The sequence below is a fragment of the Lontra canadensis genome, unplaced genomic scaffold (genome assembly GCF_010015895.1).
Source record: "Lontra canadensis isolate GAN:19392208 unplaced genomic scaffold, GSC_riverotter_1.0 scaffold6, whole genome shotgun sequence".
Taxonomy (NCBI): domain Eukaryota; kingdom Metazoa; phylum Chordata; class Mammalia; order Carnivora; family Mustelidae; genus Lontra; species Lontra canadensis.
In genome coordinates, this window is record NW_022631000.1 from 15,522,885 (window position 1) to 15,545,172 (window position 22,288).

General features: G+C 40.9%; 1 protein-coding gene across 1 annotated transcript in view; it reads left to right on the plus strand.

Annotated features, from left to right (window-relative positions):
- Positions 1-22,288, plus strand: part of GAP43 (growth associated protein 43) — a 97,094-nt gene that overhangs the window by 48,606 nt on the left and 26,200 nt on the right. Inside the window, exon 2 of the mRNA XM_032852272.1 lies at positions 2,085-2,694. Coding sequence (XP_032708163.1) covers positions 2,085-2,694 — 610 coding nt within the window. The remainder of the gene's footprint in view (positions 1-2,084; positions 2,695-22,288) is intronic.

Sequence of the window (22,288 nt, forward strand, 5' to 3'; positions counted from 1 at the left end):
TCCCCTTTGCTTTGTGTTTCTTAAAGAAAAAAAGGGACCATAAAATTGTAGCTTTTTTTATGCACACCTGCCCACTCTGAAATATGTGGTTTGTCTACTCTCCAAGGAGCAGTATTTGTATAAAGAGCCGCTTGGCATCAATGCCCAAGTGCAGATGTCCTATCATGTAAGACTGTGCCTCATTCAGAAAACTCAAGATCGAGTAAAATAAATTAACAACATCTTGGCTCTGTGCTCTATTCACAACTGTTAATTTAACAGGGTTATGCTTCCATCTCTGAGCTGAGAGTTCCTGGCAGGGACAGATGCTCCCATGCCCCACATTATGCTATGTGCCTCCCAGTAGGAGTTATCAAAAGCAGCAGGATGGAGGGAAGGTAGTAGCGCATCAGAGAACTGAACAGTGTCGCAGCATGGCCCCGTGAGAAAGGAGAGGAATGGGCCTCTCCGAAATGCTTTTCATGCACTCCTTCATACTTTGTACAGATACAAACACTGTTAACTGAGGAGGAAGAAGAGAAACTTGTCTTAAATTTTACTGGAAAATTGTTAGTCCTGCTTTTACTCATGTGTGGCCAATTTTCAATACCTTTGTATATCCACTAGCATGTTGATGAACCTACATAGCAACGGGCCCACATGCCTGTGTGAAGGATGTCAGACAGACCCACATCATGATTCACAGGATCTGGGTCACTGGGGCAGAGCGGGTATGACAGATAGAAAATATACCCTTGTATTGGCCTGCTGTGGCTTACCTCCTAAACTGGAGTAAAGGCCAAGATCAGGCCAAAGCCAAGACTGGGGCCAAACACAGGACTTGGTACATGATAAGCACTCTTCTATTATTAGTCTTTTGAAGAAAATTTGCTGCATTGTTCACCACTGTATTTCCTCATTGACTAGAACAGTGCTCACACAAGTGTACAAAGGTTAAAAGTTCCAAAGTTAAAGGAAGAAGTGAATGGAGACTATAAGTAAGCACATTAAGGCACCATGGTGAGCAATGTAGTTATATATAGAATTTTGTGTACTTCCTTATACATTTCTTTCCATGACTATACCTTTTCTGCCTATCTTCTCATTTAATTTCCTTATGGAAACAAATTATTTACAGCACATATTAGTCTATAAAAGTTACAACAAATGGTAAAAAAACAAAAACAAAAACTGTATTCTAGTCTCTTGCCTTCCGTATCAGGATGACTCCCTTAATGGTAATATAAAACTAATTTTAGGTTTAAATTGCTTTGGGAATAAGAAATTGTCATTCAGTGAATATATGCTACTCTCTCAAATGTGGAAACAGTGTTTTCTATTCTGTTGTTTTTTTAACTCAAAAATAATGGCCATGTTATGCATTCAAATTTTGAAGGTCTGTATGGTGATTACTGATGTTAGAACACATACAGGTGAAACTAGCTATCATTTTGTGACCAGCATTCTGAGTGGTCACATTCTGATCAAATCCCTCCAAGCCCTGAAACTCATTTGCATCTTGCACTACACCCTGATGGATCTGTTGTCTAAACCTTTATTTATCATACTCTGTGCCTCCATCAGATTGATTTCCTGACCAGATTTGAAATCTTGGGGAAACCAATAGACTTTCCCACGATAATTTCTAAACCGTCATGTGGTTTTTCACAAGTTCTCTTTTAGGAACTCTGAAACACAGTATCTTTTGGAGCTCTTTGATTAAAACCTAGGGTGGATGTAATTTGAGTGATCAAGTTACATCCCCAAAATAAAAGGCTGATTTAAGTTTGGTAATGGAGAAACATTGAGCTGGGGCAAGAAATCCGTACAAAATAACACCCGTGATCCTGAAAGTCCAAAAGGACATTAGTTTTCCCATAAGATAATCTGTGCTCTACTCAGTTTCCCCATCAAGGAGAGAGGAAAGACTTGATTCGAATCCAGGGTATTGTTGATCCCTTAACTTCAAATATGGAGCCTGGCACAAAAGAAATCACTTAATGAATATTTGTTGAGTGCTGTGATCTGAAGGAACAGAACATCACTTCACCTCTTCTTCTGTTGTTTTTTTTTTTTTTTTTAACCCCTCCCCCTTCTCCACAAAGGTTGAAAAAAACGATGAGGACCAAAAGATCGAACAAGATGGCATCAAACCTGAAGATAAAGCCCATAAGGCCGCGACCAAAATCCAGGCTAGCTTCCGTGGACACATAACAAGGAAAAAGCTCAAAGGAGAGAAGAAGGGGGATGCCCAAGCTGCTGAGGCGGAAGCGAATGAGAAGGAGGAAGCCCCCGTGGCCGATGGCGTGGAGAAGAAGGAGGGAGAAGGTCCCACTCCCACTGACGCGGTCCCTGCCTCCGGCCCCAAGCCTGAGGAATCCGGCAAGGCAGGCGAAACTCCTTCGGAGGAGAAGAAGGGGGAGGGCGCCCCTGATGCTGCCACAGAGCAGGCAGCCCCCCAGGCTCCTGCCCCCTCAGAGGAGAAGGCCGGCTCTGCTGAGACAGAAAGTGCCACTAAAGCTTCCACTGACAACTCGCCGTCCTCCAAGGCCGAAGACGCCCCAGCCAAGGAGGAGCCTAAACAAGCCGATGTGCCTGCTGCTGTCACTGCTGCTGCTGCTGCCACCACCCCTGCTGCAGAGGATGCCGCTGCCAAGGCAACAGCCCAGCCTCCTACGGATTCTGTGGAGAGCAGCCAAGCCGAGGAGAAGATAGGTGAGCCGCCCCTGGGCCCGCGCCATGGGTGGGTGGGCCACAGGGACATGGGGGGGGGGAGGGGAGGGAAAAAGTCTAGGCTTTTCAGGAAATCCAGGGAAGCTGCACTTAATTCCCCAGAGTGACAAGGCAGAGGGCTGACTCTGGTCACTTACATTCCCCAGTACCTCCAGGCCTGAGAGAGAGCTCCGGCAGATCCGCATAGCGGCTACTAGAGAGATCTGGCAATTATCTTGTTAGCTGAATCAGCATAAACAGTAAAACTAGGTAGTCCTGTTGGAGGAAAAAAAAAAAAAGTATTCAGTGTGCTGGATGCACTTAGTGTAATAAGTAATTACAGAGGTTACATATATTTTTATAGATGGGAATTAGCTAATATGATTATTTGGCTCTTGGAAGTGCCTGGTTAAAAGTACAGCCAACTCCCTCTTGATCCAGATGATCTATTTGTGAATTGCTGGCAGCAAAAACATAATCTCAGACCACCTTTGCCTGTCCCTCAGTATGTTTCTGGGCATTCTCCCCACCATCAATTGGTGAGTAGTGTGCGTATGTGTGGGTACGCTCAGAGAATGTTAATTGTAACATTGAATCAGGGTCAAACTAATTAGGAAAATAAGTCTGTGGATGTTGCCAAAAACAAAAGAAAAACCCCAAATATAGAACATGCTGTGAAGTCAAACATAAATTATCATTTTACTACTGAAGATACTACTTTATACCAAATGCATAAATAATTGAGGGTTGACTATGATTACAAAAATGAACTGGATTCTCTTCGGTTTGGAGCTTTAACTTGAAAGCTGGAGTGATTTCGCTCTTATGGCCCAAAGAACCTGTGCCAAATTAGAATAGAGCATCCCCCGAGCAAGGTCAATTTAATAGAACGTCACCTCTGGAGACTAGACCCATCCCTCACCCTAACCATCCAACTGTAGTGAAGGAGGCCAACAGTCTCCAAAACTATTCTCCAGTCTAATATGACCCATGAATACCTTTCTGCCTCAAAGACTTTAAAGATAAATTTGCTTCTGTGCCTGTTTGAAAGTTTGGGTTCACTCCTTTCGAACTTTGTGAATTTAACACATGACCTGTCCAAGGACCTATATTTGGACTGGACCACATTGTGCCCTTGAGAAAGGACCTACTACATGGAAAAATGTTGGGCATCTGACCATTATACTGACAAAGTAATCATTGGACATTTGCTGTGATATGCATGTCAGATACTAAATTAGATATTACAATTGACAGGTGACTATTTTAGGTATATTTCAAGTCTACTTCTTTCATCTTACCCTCAAAATTCTGTGAATAAGAAGCCAGACTATATTCATTGTTATCATTATTAGCATTCTCTAACTCCAAAAAAATCACACACCTCTTTCTATCAGTGATTCATTCTAAATCATTATTCTATCTACATACCTCTGGAACTTGTGGTTAAGAAGATGGGAGTATTTCCCTAGAAAAGGTAAGGCATGTGATAAAGAATGAGGTGTTGGTTTTAATTTTCTGAGCAAAACCAACCCTGTTAACTATTTTTTTGTTCTTGTTTTGATTGGGTTTTTTAAGTTGTTTTTTTTTTAATTCCAGTTAGTTAACATTCAGTATCATATTAGTTTCAGGTATACAATATAAGTGATTTCAATACTTCCATACCTCACCTGGTGCTCAACACAACAAATGTGCTCATTAATCCCCATCACCTATCTCACACATCCCTCCATCCACCTCTCCTCTGGTATCCATCAGTTTGTTCCCTGTAATTAAGAGAGTTAACTGCTTCTCTTTAGGCTTAAGGTTATAATCTCAGATATGATGGCTGGAAATTACGTTCTCATAAATTTAGAAATTAATCATGATTTTTAAAAATATTTGAATGGTTGGAGTCATATTTTTTAATTGGAATTTCTAAAGTTATGAGAATAAACAAAGACACGATGTGATTTTAGGTATGTGCTCATGATTTGGATTAATAGAAAGAAGGAGAACTTGAATCAATGAGAAGTCTAAAATATATTTTTAAGGGAATTCAGTTTTGTTATTTTGCAAAATATGATAATTCTGAATGAATTAATGAAATATTTTATGTAGTACATGCTCATTAAATGTCACGTGATAAATGAATGAATGCATGAAATTGACTAGATTTCATTTATAGGTAATGATTTGTTTACTCACTCCCATTCCTCCCACAACCTTGTTTACTCATTCACTTATTTAATTAAACAAAGCATTTGGTTTTTGAAGGCAAACAGAGATTGTGCTCTGTGCTAAGTTTTACAGATTCCAACTGAAAAATGTCTCAATTAGTCTAATTTTTAATATATTCATCGAAAAGTAATTGAAAGTGTAGGTGAAGTTCAGCTTGAAGGTAATTATGAAGGAGGATTTATTTTACATTGTTTCTGAGTTTGGGGTAGTTATTGTCTTCTTGGTTAGATTCTGAAATGCTGCCTATAGCTTCTTTCTGGACTGATGTGTCTATTAGCCTTGCCTGCTGTATGTGACAAGCACAAATTACCCAGATGTGGTGAGTCTCAGGAATCACAGAAGCTAGAAGTGACAGGGAGATCTATCACAGCATAGCAGGCCCAAATTCCCAGGAGCCCTGTGCCACATTTTCTTCTATCTACCATTGGATCTCATTCTAATCCAAGTTAAAATAACAGTATTTCCAATTGAGCTCCACTGTCTGGAAGTGGATGTCTAACCTGGGTGGCTGTAGGATTCTGTGGGTGCCTGGATGGGTATAGAGAGACAAGCAGAGAATGTGAGGCAAAACAAGTCACTAGAGAGAATTCAGGACAATAATTTCTGTCAGCAGGAGGGTAAACAAATTTGGACCAAATCTGATCACTGCTTTAATACAAATGGCAATTCTTTGTAAATTATGAATATGTTATTTTACTTCCTTTACTATTTATGGCTTTATTACACGTAGATGCTATTTACATGAACCTTTGGAGCTAGTTCGTTTTTTCTTTCCTTTTGTTTTTTAAAAGCCCCAACTGTATCTCCCTCTCTCTCTGGTTAGCCACTCTACCTGCCTATATTTCGGTATGCCTATGACCAAAAGATTTCAGTGTATTTCTGATGACAATTCCTATATAGGAGGAGGAGTGTTTAGGCATATCTAGGACAGTGCTCCCCTTTAGCCATGAGGAGAGAACTTTCAAACCAACTTCAGTGATAATGTCCTTGGTGTCTCTTGCTGGATAGTGTTGCTCTCCTCATTAAACTCTCAGTGAAGGAATTCTGCTGTGTCTCTTCTCCATGATGTTATATTGACTCCAGGAGAGACTCCAAAATTTCTGCTGTAGCCATATTCAGTGATAGAGTACTACCAAAGTAATAAAGCCAGGTGGCTAGAAATCAGAGAGGTTGAAGAGGTGGTTGCCACAGGGTACTTGACTAATACTAGTGGGAGGTGTAACTCTGCATTACCTTAGGTTTTCTGTATGTTGAACTTGGCTGCATTTTATTTCCATGGTCTCATTACTTCTTTCTAACTGGAGTCACCAGTAATGACCTTCAAAACATGAGAGGTTTTTTTTCCTTCAAATTTTTATTTAAATTCTAGTTAGTTAACATACAGTATAATATTGGTTTTAGGAGTAGAATTTCGCGATTCATTACTTACATATAACAACCAGTGTTCATCACAGTAAGTGCCCTCCTTAACCCCCATCACCCATTTAGCCCATCCCCCACCTACCTCCCTTCATCAACCCTCAGTTTGTTCTCTATGGTTAAGAGTCTCTTATGGCTTATTTCTCTCTCTCTCTCTCTCTCTCTCTCTCTTTTTCCCTTCCCATATGGTCATCTGTTTTGTTTCTTAAATTCCACATCTGAGGGAAATCATATGGTATTTGTCTTTCTCTGACTGATTTATTTCACTTAGCTTAATTAATACCATCTAATTCCATCCATGTCATTGCAAATGGCAAGATTTCATTCTTCTTGATGGCTGAGTAATATTCTGTTATATATACGTACCACCTCTTCTTAATCTATTCTTCAATCGATGGACGTCTGGCCTCTTTCCATAGTTTGGCTGTTGTTGATAATGCTGCTATAAACCTCAGGGTGCATGTACTCCTTCAAATATTTATTTTTGTATCCTTTGGGTAAATACCTAGTAGTACAATTGCTGGATGGCAGGATAGTTCTATTTTTAACTTTTTGAGGATCGTCCATACTATTTTCCAGAGTGGTGGCACCAGTTTGCATTCCCACTAACATTGTAAGAGGGTTCCCCTTTCTCTGCGTCCTTATCAACATCTGTTGCTTTCTGTGTTAATTTTAGCCATTCTGACAGGTGTAAGGTATCTCATCGAGGTTTTGATTTGTATTTCCCTGATGATGAGTGATGTTGAGCATCTTTTCCTATGCTGAAACAGGGGAGTTTTGTCATTGTCACACCTCTTTTCCTTTTCCATTTTCTGCTTCCTACCTCCTTCCCTCTCCCCCTTCCTTCCTCTTTTTTTTCCTTCCATTTATATTGACTTTCTACTGTGCTAGGCATTAAGATCACAGAGATGAGTAAGGTATGGCCACTGATCTTAAGGAGTCTCGATCCAGTAGTGCATGTGGGGTTAAATTTAGGGAATGGTGTTGAAAACAATCATAGTAATAATCTCAACTAAATTAAATTCTTCAAGAAGGTAAGGACTACTTATGTATGCCAAGGCATCATGGGATGAAATATGAGTAAGACAGTGCTTTATGCAATGTGAAGCATGCTAAAAAAAAGTTTCTTTATTATGTGTCTTTATTGCCAAATTGTTAGCCAAAAGAATGGATGCAAAACTTACAGTTTCTGGAATCATACTTAAGTGTCCACCCCATGTTTCTGGATTTGGGGCAATTCTTTCTGTTCCTCCAAGCTAAGTTTTCCTACAGCTCAGGGTAACCATCCATAACATGTTTAGCTCTCAGAAGGGCAGGTCCTCTTCCCCAAGCACTGTTAGATGTGAGATTTCCCAAGGATATTTACACTTATATGGCAGGGTGTCTCATAAGCAGTTTTGATTTGAAATGTGATTTCAACCATTTTCCAAATTTATACACAACTCCTAAAAAGTGAAAATTTGGGTTGTACAAGTCCATAAATGTTGTCTATAAAACATGGGCACCCTGTCAGATACCCAGTGGCATGCCGCTTAAAACTGTTGATTATTAAGTTTTTATGGAGCATTTTTATATTGCCTGAGTAATCATTTTTATTGTGTTTTCTTGACAACGATCCAATGGCACTTGAAAATATTTTCTTTTCTGCTTTTATATTCTGAGAATAGGGGCTAAGTAATGCATATTCTGCCCAAAGACAGCCAGTGATGAACCAGGGGCCAGACTGATAGGACTCTATATTGTCCCCTTAATTTTAGCCTTGCAGTTCTTTTTTTTTTTTTTTTAATATTTTATTTATTTATTTGACAGAGAGAGAGAGAGAGAGATCACAAGTAGGCAGAGAGGCAAGCAGAGAGAGAGGGGGAAGCGGGTTCCCTGCTGAGCAGAGAGCCCAGTGTGGGCCTCCATCCCAGGACCCAGAGATCATGACCTAAGCCAAAGACAGAGGCCTAACCTACTGAGCCAATCAGGCGCCCTAGCCTTGCAGTTCTTTACATCTCTTTTAAGGTGCAGTTTTATCAATTCCTGCATTTTCTCTTTTTCTTAGCAGTTGTGACATTTTTTGATTATTGTTGGACAGCACCAACCAGAACTTTCCTGGGCTGTTCTGGGTCCTGTGTGCCCAGTAAGATGATGCAGAGGAAAGGACACTGGGCTAGAATAAGGAGACTATGGTTCTACCTCAATATTTCTGCTAACCAGCTGTGAATTTTAAGCAAGTCATTGTTTCTCTCTAGGTTCCAGTTTTAAGAGGAGGGGCTGAGAGAGTTGGCTTTTAAGGTTTTTTCAAGATCTAAAATGCATGGTTTTTATAACAGCTAGCACTTAAGGAGCATTTGTCAAGCGTCTGACCCTGTGCTGACTTTTATATGGGGGTTACCCCTATTTAGTCATCAAGAGCACTCTGTGGTATAAGTACTTTGACAGAAGAGGAGTCTGAGGTTCAGAGAGATTGTAGCACCTAATCACTTTCAAAAGCTAGCAAGTAGCTGAACCAGGTGCTGAGCCTTACATTGAACCCCGATACCACTACAAGTACTAGTCCAAAAAACAAACAAACAAAGACAAGGAGGAGATCTAAGAACCCCAATATTGTGTCTTAATCTAAGAACATCCCTTTCATTTATATAATTAGATCCTCTAGGCTCTTGTCCAGGAATCATGAGTGATCACTTTTACAGATGAGTAACTAGTAATTACCCATACTCCTGGCCATAATTCCCTCATAGCTCCATCACCCCAAAATTATTCAGAATATTAAACTAGTTCTGAGTTTGGGGTTCCTAGTTTGAAAATCATTAAGTACTACTGTCTTATTAAGCCTAATCAGTTGAAATTGGTTGTTCTTAACAGAAGTACTACTGACTCCATTGAATATGTTGGGAGAGCTGAACATTAGAAAGTGAAATTTTCAGATCTCAGTTAGATGAAAGTAATTTCACGTGTTCTAGGTTATCCCTACCCTGAATTTGGCTTGTCAAAATTAGTATCTTTTAAAATTCTGCTTACATCTTTTTCTTCCCTTTTGGCAAGTACTTTTTTTTTTTTTTAAGATTTTATTTGTTTATTTGACAGAGATCACAGGTAGGCAGAGAAGGGGAGTGGGGGAGAGAAGGATCCCTGCTGAGCAGAGAGCCCAATGCAGGACCCTGGGATCACGATCTGAGCCGAAGGCAAAGCCTTTAACCCACTGAGACACCCAGGCACCCTGGCAAGTACATTTCTAAAGGGCCCCAGTACCTTTCTACTTGTGACTAAAATAATATGAAGAACTTAATAGAGAGAGCAGGTTGGAGAGCAATCACTCTTCTTTTCAATTTAAAAAATGTAAGCTGACAAAAGATAAGAAGAGATGTTTTAGAGTCCAGAAACTCACATTTTGAAAACTTTCATCTATTCTTTCATAGCTCATATTAAATAATTACTATTGCCTCATAAAGGAAGCTAATAATCAGAAAGGCATGTAAGTAGCTCTGCTAATTTTAAACTGTAGAGCTATATTTGGAATTGAAAATGAAAGAGTATTTCTTAAAATACAGATGACTTTCAGATGCTAGTTATATTCATAAAATATATTTTCTCATTTTCTCTACACACATACACATGCACACAAGATCCCAGAAGGATTAAAAGGAGGAGGAGGAGGAGGAGACAGAACTGAGAGCAGCAAGGGTTACACAGTCCATTTGGCTAAACATGGAGAGAAAGGAGAGCACTCAATTTAATGGACTAGAAAGCACTGAGTGGTCATTACTCTTATTTTCTTCTCACAGTCATAGCTTCATTAAATAAAGAATGGAAAGCTTTCTATAACCAGACATAAAAGGAGGGGAAGAAGGAAACCAGTGGTGCTGCTTCAAGCTACAGAACCTGAGCCCTTGAAGGTCTCCAAAGATGATATGGTTTACAGCATGCAGAAAGAGGAGGGAGGGGTGTGAGAGGATATGTCCGTTTTGCCAACCCTCTTAGTCATGTGTGAACTTTGTGTCATAAGGCAATGACTGAATCAGGTGCTGAACCTCAGACCAATTCCTATAAGCAAGAAAATCTGAATCTCTGCCTTTTCAAAACAGCTTTTGCCAGTTATTGATCTCACAGTAATAAAGCTTGTCTCTCTAAGCAAATAATTTATTTCTGGGCTTATTTAAAAGAATTGCCCATAAATTGTTTTCGTGAAGATGATGAATAAAATCCATGTTTTTAATAGATCCAATATCTTACGGGCAGTATTTGGTGCAAGGGCTCTGTATTTTCAGCATAAATAGACTGAACACTACCTACAGTCAAGAGAGTTGGGTCCTCGTTCAGGTTCTGCTGTGTGTGATTCCAGGCCAGACCTTCCACCTCTGGGCTTAGGTTCACACATGCAAAGTAAGTGTGTTCAACTAGGTCCGCTCTGCCTTCTAGTTCCAAAAGGCAGGTATGCAGGGATAGACTGAAGAAGTGTCTTTCGAGTGTGGCCACATGGCCTCTTTTTTTTTTTTTTTTTTTAAAGATTTATTTATTTATTTGACAGACAGAAATCACAAGGAGGCAGAGAGGCAGGCAGAGAGAGAGAGGAGGAAGCAGGCTCCCTGCTGAGCAGAGAGCCCGATGCGAGGCTCGATCCCAGGACCCTGGGATCATGACCTGAGCCGAAGGCAGAGGTTTTAACCCACTGAGCCACCCAGGTGCCCCGGCCACATGGCCTCTTACTCAACCCTCCTTGCTTTCCTGCAATCCCTTATTTTCTAAACTATTAGAAAGTGGGTTTAGGGGACAGGGCAGATAATAAGTCTAAATAGAGAGGCAAAGAATCCAGGAAGAGTCAGCTTTAAGAAAGTTTATGGTTACACTGAAAGCCCAAGAGACTGCAGTAAATAAATAAATAAATAAATAAAATTTATTTATTTATTTATTAGAATAATAAATAGTTAGAAAATTTTCTAACCCAAAAAATGAAATTTTCTAACCCACCTTATACTTGAGATTGAAAATGAGGAGATGACAATGATGTTTTCTGATATCATTAGATTCTCGTTTATCTCTCTCCTGACCCTGTCTCTGAGATGCAAAGCTATAGCTACAGTGGCCATAATTTGCTGTTAATAGTTTCACTGTCATCTTAGACTTAATTCACTTTTTATTTTTATACCCATCTTATTTATTAAAATAATTAAAGCAGCTCCAAGAGTGCACAGAGCCTTGGATTCCTGTGTAGAGCGATGGCTGCATATCTGCCAGACAATTGTGGTTGATAAGCATTTTAAAAAATTTTGTCAGGAGAGTGTCACTAAAGCATAAGAATTATATGGATAGGCTCAATACAGTGTTCCTTCAATTCTTTTATTCATTCTACAGCCACAGAAATTGAATCTTAGACCATGAGTGAAATTAGGTAACAAACCTAAGTGGCTGGATTTGGGCTCTCAAACATTCCAGGAAGAGCTGGTGCAGGTGAGGAACAGGCTAGTTGTGAGTACTTAGTAATTCTTACACATATTTTCAATCTTCAAAATCACAAATTAAGGGAATGTAAAAGTTAAAAGATTTCAGTTTGATCATCTCATACTATTCTGTTTAGAATAGAATACCATCTTTAAGGTATCTTCAAGGGGGAAAAAGTACCCTGGGAAGGCTAGTTGCTTTTTCTTATAAATCATGTTCTTGGGGCGCCTGGGTGGCTCAGTGGGTTAAAGCCTCTGCCTTCGGCTCAGGTCATGATCTCAGGGTCCTGGGATCGAGCCCCGCATCGGGCTCTCTGCTCAGCGGGGAGCCTGCTTCCCTCTCTCTCTCTCTGCCTGCCTCTCTGCCTACTTGTGATCTCTCTCTCTCTGTCAAACAAATAAAATCTTAAAAAAAAAAAAATATTCTTTCCTGGAGGCATATATATAGTCAAGTAAGTCCTGAGACTAGTTTTGTTTTTTTTTTTTAAACCTTTTTTCCAGTATTAGTTAGTAGAAACTTCTGGATTTTGTAATAGAAACCAGAAGGCATTCCCCTAAAATAGTCCCTTATTGCTGATGCATGGTGAATGTGTGTATTTCTCAGGTAGAGTAGAGATGAACATTTATATAGCTTTGCAAAATCTTCTCTTTGGGATATGAAGAGATGAAAAATGTAATTTAGACATGTTTAAGCATTTCTATGTACAGACATGTATCTATGCTTGTAACCTACTCTTCTGCCAACTCACTAGCACATATGTACACACACACACACACACACACACACACACGTACACAGATCTCACATATAGGGAAAGCACTGCCCATGAGTTCAGGCTGTCAGAGGAAATCCGGAAGAACAATGAACTACATGTTTTTCCACTCTTAAGGCCATCAAGAAGCCAAGAGTAGAGGGAGGGGGCAGATGGCTCTGGGAATGCCTGTGAGTCTCTCAGAGGATCTGTGTGGAGAGCACCCCTACCCTGCTTCTGCTGGTGGGTGTGTTCCTGGAATGTGTCTGTGAGTGTACAATGAGTTGGGGCTGCCAGGAGTCAGGACAGAGGCTATCTATGATGAAATTTATAGTGTGTGAAAATGAGACTTCTGTGTAGGCTAAATAGGGGAAAAGAGCCCAGGCAGACTTCCTGGGGCAGAGGTCACCTCTGCTGAGTCTTGAAGGACAAGATGTATCTACTAAAAAAAAAAAAAAAGCCAAAACTTGAGAAACTACCTTTCACTTGAACTAACACAAAAATATAAATAACTCAAGTCCTAATTCAGCAGCAGCTATTGAAGATGAATCCATAGTGGAGGAAAGAGTTCCATGATATGTTCTGTTTATTGTCAAGTCCCTGGCTCCTGTAACAATGGGAAATAGGAGGCAGCCGGTAAGTATTTGATGAATGAATTAAGAATAAGTGAAAAATGGTATTATAATAGAAAAAGCCCTAAACTGACCTAAGAGACTGGATTCTAACCTGAATGTTTGGGGCAGGCAAATTCCTTGCATTCTCTGGGAGTGAGCTTACCCTTTCATGGAACCAAAATGTCGGACAGAGGCTCTCAGGATCACCACTATTTCTAAAACAGCTCGACAATTCCCGTTTATGACACATGCCAACCTCTAGGTAGATTCTAAGTGCTTAACCAGGAAGCTGTGCTGCTGTCAACCTTTCTGCTGTTTTGGAGGCTGAATACAGAGCTTGCTGGAAATTTTGCTGTTACTCAGAGGCATACGTCATCCCTGAGGTAGCTAGATTTCAAGCCATTCGGAGACCAGAGTGAGCATTTGCCTCATGTTCAGAAACATATTGAAAACTAGAGGAAACCGAAGCTGCTTCCTTCTGAAAGCAGGTGATTAATTTCGTTCCAGCCCCGTGAGTGACCTATGTGAGGCTCGTGCCAGTGTGTGACAGGTACACCCGGAGAAGGAATGATCTGCCAGGTTCCTTGGCTCCTTTTCCTCATCTGACATGTTTAAGTAATCTTCACAGGGTGTTAAGAGTCTCCTGAACCTGCTGTGCCCCACTATAGGATGAATTGTTAATATGTTCCCAAGCCCACAGTGTTGGGACAGAGACCAGAAAACGGGCTTTCCCACTCCTGTTGCCTAGTCTCCTTTCCCACAGCAGTATAAACATAATTTGTGTATGGCTTGTGAGCTGTTCAGGCTACAGACCATAAGGAACGTTGAAGTGGGAGGTTGAATAGATTTCTTCCCACATATAAACTCTCACGGATTGAGTAAAAAAGAAAGACAGGGCACTACTCTATGAAACTGTCTCTCGTCCAGTCAAAAGGGCTGAGCAAGCACGGAGTTCAGCCATGCATTTGCCGCATTTTCCCATCAGTGTAATCAGATCATTCCAGAAAGAAAAGCAGCAGGGGGAAGATGTTTGTTTCCCTCCTTTCTCCTTTCACCTGGAAAGTTTAACTAGGCTAGGTGGAAAGAACCTGTCTTCCCTTGAAAAACACAGGTCAATTTCCTCTTTCTTGCCAGTTTTTAAGGAAAAGCAGAGGGTAAAAATGAAACAAAATCTTGCCACTCTCTGATTAGCTATTTATGGATGTTTCTCAGCCCAGCAGAAAGGTAGATCTTTAAGATGTAGCACTGTTTTTGTGCTACATTGAGTGTGGTCTGGATACAAGGTGGGTGCAGTTGTTAAATTGCTTATTGTTCTTGAGCTTCTATGAACTGAAACCCTTCTCTACTTTCCTAACGTTCTGATAGAGCAGGCTTTTGCAAGAGTATCACACAATAAATGAATAGTTTTTCATGTTCCTATTAATCTGGGAACTCCGGCTGCCTCACATCAGAAGTCTCCACCAGAGGATTGGTTTGAAAGATGTGTTAGAAGGAGCATTTATCATACTTTCACGTATTATAGAATAATGTTTCTCTTTGTTACTCTCTCCCTATCTTCATTGTAGTCATTGTCTGGCCATTGGCCCTGAGTTTCCTGATGATTGCGCATGGATATGGTTACAGTGTAACAAACAAACAAGCAAACAAACCAAACCATAAATCGTTCATGATTGATGGCTTTATCAGATATCTGCAGTGATGTACTAGTAAACTGGCTCTCCAAAGCAAAACAAAACAAAAACCCAAATTGAAAAAGCCCTGATTTGTAGTATTTGCCAATTTCAGTGGTATAAATACTCCCATCGTAGCTGATTTCAGGCTACCAATGTGTTGTCACTGAACACACAGATGGGAAGTGATGCTAACAACTTACTTTCAGTAGCCAGTGTGAGCCAGCTTCATCATATCCCAAATGAATATATTCTACAAGTTAATACACTTTACTTTTCGTGACTAAAATACTGGAACAGTAGTCATCAGCTCCCAGTGTGTTGGTATAGAAGCACATAAATAACTTTCTATAACACTCACAAACGTGTGTGTGTGTGTGTGTGTGTGTGTGTAACATATGCCTTGAGAACTAGTTTTAACATTTGCATTGATTTCTGTTATGCACCGTACACTTACCAAAGGTTAAGGAGAAGGGTAAAGTTCAGAATCATACCTGCTATACAACTAGGAAAATAGTTGCTACAGAAGGAATTGATATATTTATTGCTCTCAAAAGTGTGATCTCAGCGGCATCTTTTTAATTAGTTGAAAGACTTTTTATCTTTCCAGTGGCGAATTCAGGGTTCAGACTGAATCATGACCATGCTGGCTTTTCTGGCCTTTAATGTAGAGGAAACGCTGCCTCTTTCTTTTCCTCATACTAATTTTTAGGGAGCATGATGCTTTTATTCCTAGGCAGAGCTTTGTGACACCATGAAGCCACAGAAGGTGGGATCAGACTAGTGAGGAATTATCGAGGACAGAAGTCTTAAAAAGTTTTTAGCCAGGGTACTGTTTGTTCAAATGAGTTTCAAATAGACATACACAAAACCCCCAAACCTAGCTTATCTGGTTGAGAATGGCAGGGGGAAATAAGGCCCAGGGCTCCTTTTACTCTGCTCTATCCTTGCGCTGTAAATGGGAAACACATTAAGAGATATCTCTCTTACTGTCTTTTTACACATGACCAGTAAAATGGCCAATGTCAGGCACAGACCTGTCCCTCGCAGTCCTGCAGCTGGTTTTCACGATGAGTATGGACCCTGCAGCCATGTTGATTTATACTAGATTATGTGTATTATTTAGAAGGTCAACATAACACCACCCTTATTATAGTCCAACTGTTTAGACACAGATAGAATTGGTCTGAGTAGCCTCTCAGCATGGTGTTGAGTACATGAAACAATGGTCTGTTTTTTTTTTTTTAAATTCTAAACAGTATTGAAGTGATGCCAAATTTATTTTATAAATCAGACGTCCAAGGAAAATTTATTTTCTAAAAACTTGCTTTGAAACCTTAAATCAGTGAATTTTGACTGTGTTCCTTAGAGCCCTGCAATCCCATGGGGTAGCCCCTCAGAAGTGGTTTCTGGAAATTGGGTTGTCTTGCTGAATCAGGCGAGCAAGGATCTGGGTCTTCCACTATCCCATAATCCCCTTTTCCTCCACTGTTTCTGGCTCTTGGTAAAATTTTGACATTCTAACTAATAATAACTGAAAATTATTGTTCTACACTTAAAGCCAATTTCGAAAGTCCTTGAATGTTGGCATGATTCAGACGCCACTGAACATAATTCAGAATTCATCTTTTCTTTCAGGTGTCCACTCTATGTGTAGCCTGAATTGTTTGTTTTATCAACAGATGCTCTTCCCAGATATATTACAGGAATTGTTCAAATTCTAGTTGTTCAAATTCAAATAGGAGTTGTTCGAATGGTTGAAATCTATAAGCATTTGCTCATATTGCAAATTGTAAACAAATGGAAGTTAGGGGACTCACCCGGGGTTACTAACCAAGGCTAAATAAAACTACTGTATCTGTAGCTTCTTGGTCTTTGAGAAAAAGAAACAGATTAATAATGCAATAATATTTTTTAGTTCTACTCCAATTTTCAGCATAATTATATAAACAAAACATCCTCTGTGATGCGATACCACTTAAGGAATTTCATCCATGCAGTTTTGAAATATCTACCAAAAAAAATATTTCTAGAAAGCTAAGCCCAAAATCTGTCTCAAAAATTCCAAAATAATCTGCCGCTTTCTTCCTTCCACTCCTCAGCCATGGTGGATAATAACTCTTTATTCCCCTGTCTAAAAGGATGCCTAAAAGGGAAACACACCCATGGGCGATGGGGCCAGTTCTTATTTTACTCCAGAGATTAACATCCTAAATGTCACTTGAATGATTACAATCACAGTGTGAAACAGCCCAGCTGGGTGAAAGGAGTAGATTCAATCATGCCTTGATAATCTAGGCTTAGGGTTTGAGGGGCTTTGATTTCTTCTTATAATTTCTAATTAAACTTTTTTAAATTTTTTTAAGATTTACTTATTTATTTTAAGGGAGAGGGGCAGAGGGAGAGGGAGAGAATCCCACTCCACACTAAGTGTGGAGCAGACGTGAGGCTCCATTCCCATGACCCATAAGATCATGACGTGAGCTGAAACCAAGAGCCCGATGCTTAACCGGCCAAGCCACCCAGGGATCCCAGTATAACGGGTTATTCTGAAGACCACTCATACAAAGCTACAAATGTATCCCTACAAATGTATCCCTTTAGAGTGAAATCTAAAGGATTACCATGGCCTCTAAGGCCCTTTGTGATCTGACTTCTGCTTACCTCTCTGATCTAATGTTTTTCCACTCTGCCCCTCATCACTCTTCTTTAGCCACACTGTATTTGTAATGTCTCTAGAACACACCCTGCGTGTTCCTGTGTCAGTGACTTTGAACTTCATATGCAGCTTGAGAAAAGGACAGAAGTATTTCAGTTTTCAAATTCGAAGACCCACAATAAAACTTATGGGTTTTTAAGCCAAGAATCCAATTGTATTGCTCACAGCCCAACTTGTTTAGCTTTATAAATCAGGCACCTCCTTTCGATGACTTTCTGAATATCAGCCAGGCACCCAGACACTTTGCAACTGGAGGTTTGGCTCGGAAGGGAAATTGGTCGAAGTATGAGAAGAAGTCGGTGTCCCAGAAAAACCAGGTAGGGTATGGGTGGGGACCCTTCAGTGAACAAAGAGGAGAGAGGAAGTGGAAGGGAAAAAGAACAGACGCTGGAGACTAGGAGAGGAAAAAAGGAGTCGAAAAGTAGATGAGGACCGGAAATGAAAGTATCAGGGGACCAAAAAGAATAAGAAAGGAAATAGTGAAAGAAGAATAAGTAGAAAAAAGGGAGAGAGGAAAGCATGAAGCATGGGTGGGGCAGGACTGGGAGAGACCGGGACCAGCAGAGGAGAGGCACAGAGCTAGGCACCAGGAGACGGGGGCCCTGCAGCTTTAGATCGAACATACTCTCTGGAATGGGAGGCACACATTTACCTTCCCCTCTGATAAAAGGATATGGTTTTGAAAGTATCTTCCATCTCTAGCACTCTCTGTTCTTGACTTCACAAAGAGCAGGCCTGAAGAGCTCCCTAGCAAATGGATTTTCTGTCTCTGAAGTGGCAGATGGGGTTGGTCCCCAAGGAGGAACCTGCCCCCCAGCCCCCAGCCTGGGTTCACTGTTGTTAGGGTCCTCTACAACATCAGTCCCCGCCCCACCCCCAACCCAGTGCAGCCTCTGCCACCAAGAAACCAAGGTGTTTCTTGCTTCCAGGCAGCAGAAGGAAAAAGGAGTCGAGCTTCATTACCCCACAAGTTTCCATGCATGGCTCTTTTCATACAAACCCATTATAGATTCCAACGCATATTTCAGAAATATTTTTTTAATGTAATACACACCATAGGCAGACAGTACGGGGTCCTGGATTCATCCCCAGGTTTCTACCTGTGTGGCTGTCATGACTCTTTTAACCACCCCCCGTCTCTTCATTCCTAAAATGGAGGTAATAACATGATGTTCAAACAGTTGTTGTGAGGATTTAGTAATGTAACATATTTAGAGAAACTGGCATAGTATAGCTCCTCAGTGAACATCATTTTGCCTTCCCTCTCTTCTGATAATTGGAAATAAATGGTTCTCAATGCTCCCCTCTTCCCATATGGAGATCCCCTGGGCAGATCTTCAAATTGGAGATGATAAAAACAAGGATTGTCTATCATCTGTCCATAGGTAGAACAGTGGAAAAGATTCTTTTCATCCAGTAAATAAAGAAAATCTTTTTTTTTTTTCAGTCCAAAATAAAGTATCTCAAAGAGTATATAAGTACTACAAAATGAAAAAGTATGCGTACTGGATACTGCAACAGTAGGCAGAGAATTGCAGCAGCCCCGGATTTAGCCAACTCTCTTCCTTAGAGATTTTCGGTGCAAGGGGAAGATCACAGGTGTTAGAATTAGACCCATCTATGTTTGAATGAAAGGCCTGGTCTCTAACCAGCTTTAAGCCATTAGGTCAGCATCAGTTTTGTCGTCTCTGAAATAATGTAATATTCTTGTTGCTGAACCTGGTGGTTCTCAGCATTACATAGATCACATGTGAAGTGCCCACTATGGTATTTTATTGAACACATAGTAAGTGCCTAATAGAAAGTCACCATTGCTTCTGGTTCCTTTTGGCTAAAGCTATCAGGAAACTTTTTTCCCCCGTGGCATTACACTTCTGATTTTATAAAGGAAATTAATGGGCCAATAGGACATGGTTTATGGCCAGCGAGAGAGGCACATAATGATTTGCAGTCTCTTTTGGGAGTCAGAGACTATTCTATTTGGCCTACCATGTAGCTCAGCAAGATTACTGAGTCTTTACATTATTAACAATGATTGAGCCTGGAAGTCAGCCAAGGCCACAGGTAGTGATGTTAGGATTAATTTAGGCTCCATGTAATTGGTCCCTCGGAAACTGTGATCTAGGGATTCAACAGAAACTTAAGGGAAATTGCTAATACACTCTTTCTAGGTAGATACCAGCTTATAAACTAACATCTTGGATTTCAGTCTTACATTCTTAGACCTACAAGGAAACTTAAATATCGCATAGACCTGTGAAATGGGGGGGAGGAAGGGGGAGGCTTTGAGAGGGTCCTTTAATCCCCTGAAATCATTTGCAACGTGTTATATTGTGTGTGTATATGGATGACATTTGTATGTCCTTGTCTTTCATCAGACATTCAGCTGGGACCATGACACAAAAAGATTAAGATTCATTGTACTCAAAACTATCTTTAGGAGATATATGTTTTAATGAAAGATGAAACATGCTCAGGGATTCAGGTTGCATGGTCTGCCGATGGTCACACAATGAGTATGAGAGTAGAGACAGGAAACCCAGATGGCCCAACAACTGAGTTTTCCCATCATTCAACTGATTTTTATTTTTAGTATGTATCATTTCCATACTGCACTAGGCAATGGGGGATATAGATGTATAAAACCGAATATCGGCTGTTACCAAAGTTGCAGTCTGGTTGAGAGAGGAAAAAAACAGGGAGCCTTAAAAGAAAAAAGAAACTGGGGCGCCTGGGTGGCTCAGTGGGTTGCGCCTCTGCCTTCGGCTCCGGTCCGTGGTCCCAGGGTCTTGGCTTGCTTCTGGCTCTCTGCTCAGCGGGGAGCCTGCTTCCTCCTCTTTCTCTCTCTCTCTCTGCCTGCCTCTCTGTCTACTTGTGATCTCTGTCAAATAAATAAATAAAAATCTTTAAAAAAAAACAAAACACAACCAGGACCAATAAAAATCAATGTATCTACTTGCAAGCTGCAGGCTATAATTGCAGAGAAGGAATTCAGAGGGGACGGTGGATCTGCTGGCCCTGCTTATTGAAAAGCACTTTAGTGGCCAAAGGACTTGATGGTGCCAATGAATAGAGGGTGCCTTATTATATTATTTTTCTCCATTAAGGACTCTGGTATTTCTACAAGAGCTATACAAAGCACAATCTACACTTACTAATTCACTGCAAAGCCTAATAGTAATTTTAGTTTACCCCTTAAAGCAGTTTAAATGAACAGCACTTGGACTGTTGAATCATTTCCGAAGGACTGAAAAATAAAAATTAGTTTCAGGACGGCGTAAAAGTAGGACCCAGTCACAATAAGTTGTACCAACCCTACTGATTGCATCTGCTCTGTGGCTCCCCTGAAGTCATTTCTTCCTGGAGAGTAATTCCTGATTTTAGCATTCCACCCAAGCTCCACTTCTGGGAACGGAATTACGCTGGCGCCCTCTGCTGGGCAGAGATGGGAAGTTCAGCAGGAAACAATGGTGTCTGGATCTCTGCAGTGTGGGGGCGGCGTCCGGGATCCTGAGCCCACAGCAGCCTCCAGACTGGATCCATTTAGTGCTCCTCACAGCTATCCCAGTCAGGTATGTTCTGGCATCATGCCTGAATTCATGAGCCGAAAGCAGTCAGTCATCAGATTTTTGTTGTAAGGAGGTTGTCAGTTAATTTTTATTTATTATTTATTTATTTATTTTTGTTTTAAAGATTTTATTTATTTGACAGAGAGAGAGAGATCACAAGTAGGCAGAGAGGCAGGCAGAGAGAGAGAGGGGAGGAAGCAGGCTCCCCGCGGAGCAGAGAGCCCAACTCGGGGCTCGATCCCAGGACCCTGGGATCACCACCTGAGCCACGCAGGCCCAAGAAAACTGTTCCCTTCTACTGAGCAGTTAGAGAGCTGGACTCTCCTTTCATTGAACACAATACCATGACTCATTGTGGGTGGTGGCCATCTTGCTACAGAACAATAACTCTTGAGAGGCCAGTGAGAAACTCTGAGGCCATGATTGATTGATTGATTGATTGATTTTTTGCCCGTTCAATTATTGTTTTTTTACCGGTGGGTAAAGCACATTGATATTCATCACTGATTTCTTGGCTCAAATAATCAGAATTAATGCCATGGAGTTAAACCAAATTTAGCGTGTCTACTCTGGTGTTTCTGTAGTACCCTGCTCAGCTGATTTTTTGCTAGAGGTGAAGACACATCCAGTTGTAATTAAGAAAGGGGTGGGGGAGTGCTGAGCAGGAAAGCACAAGAGAGAAGAGTTGTGAGTTCTCCTGTGTGCACATTGGAGGCAAACTTCTGAAATAAAACGATGGGAAGAGTGGATGAAATGATCATTTCCAACACTCCACTTTTATTTTATTTTGTTTTTTAGGATCAATAGCATGGACATGGAGGTCTGCCTCTGGTTTCCATAACAACCTGGCTTATTGAAAGACTGCAGGCTCCACAAATCCCCAATTATCAGCCTTGCAGGGCTTATTAATGGAGCTGAGGATCCCAGGGAGGCAGGCAGCTCATTGCTGGCACGTGCCTAGTGGGCTGGGCTGGCGGGGAGGGTGGAGGAGATGGGAAGGGGAGATGTGTGGTGAGACAGCAGCCATTTGTCCCCCTGTCATTTAGGGGAGTGCAGTCATTCAGGAGGCTGTGTGAGCATCCCTGAAGCCTTGAGTGGCTGTGGCTGTCCTTGCAGGCAGCCCAGAAATCGGAGTGGAGGCTGTTTTTTCCAGCCCCACCCTGAAAGCCATCCATTTGGAGTAAATCCATATGAATATATCACATACC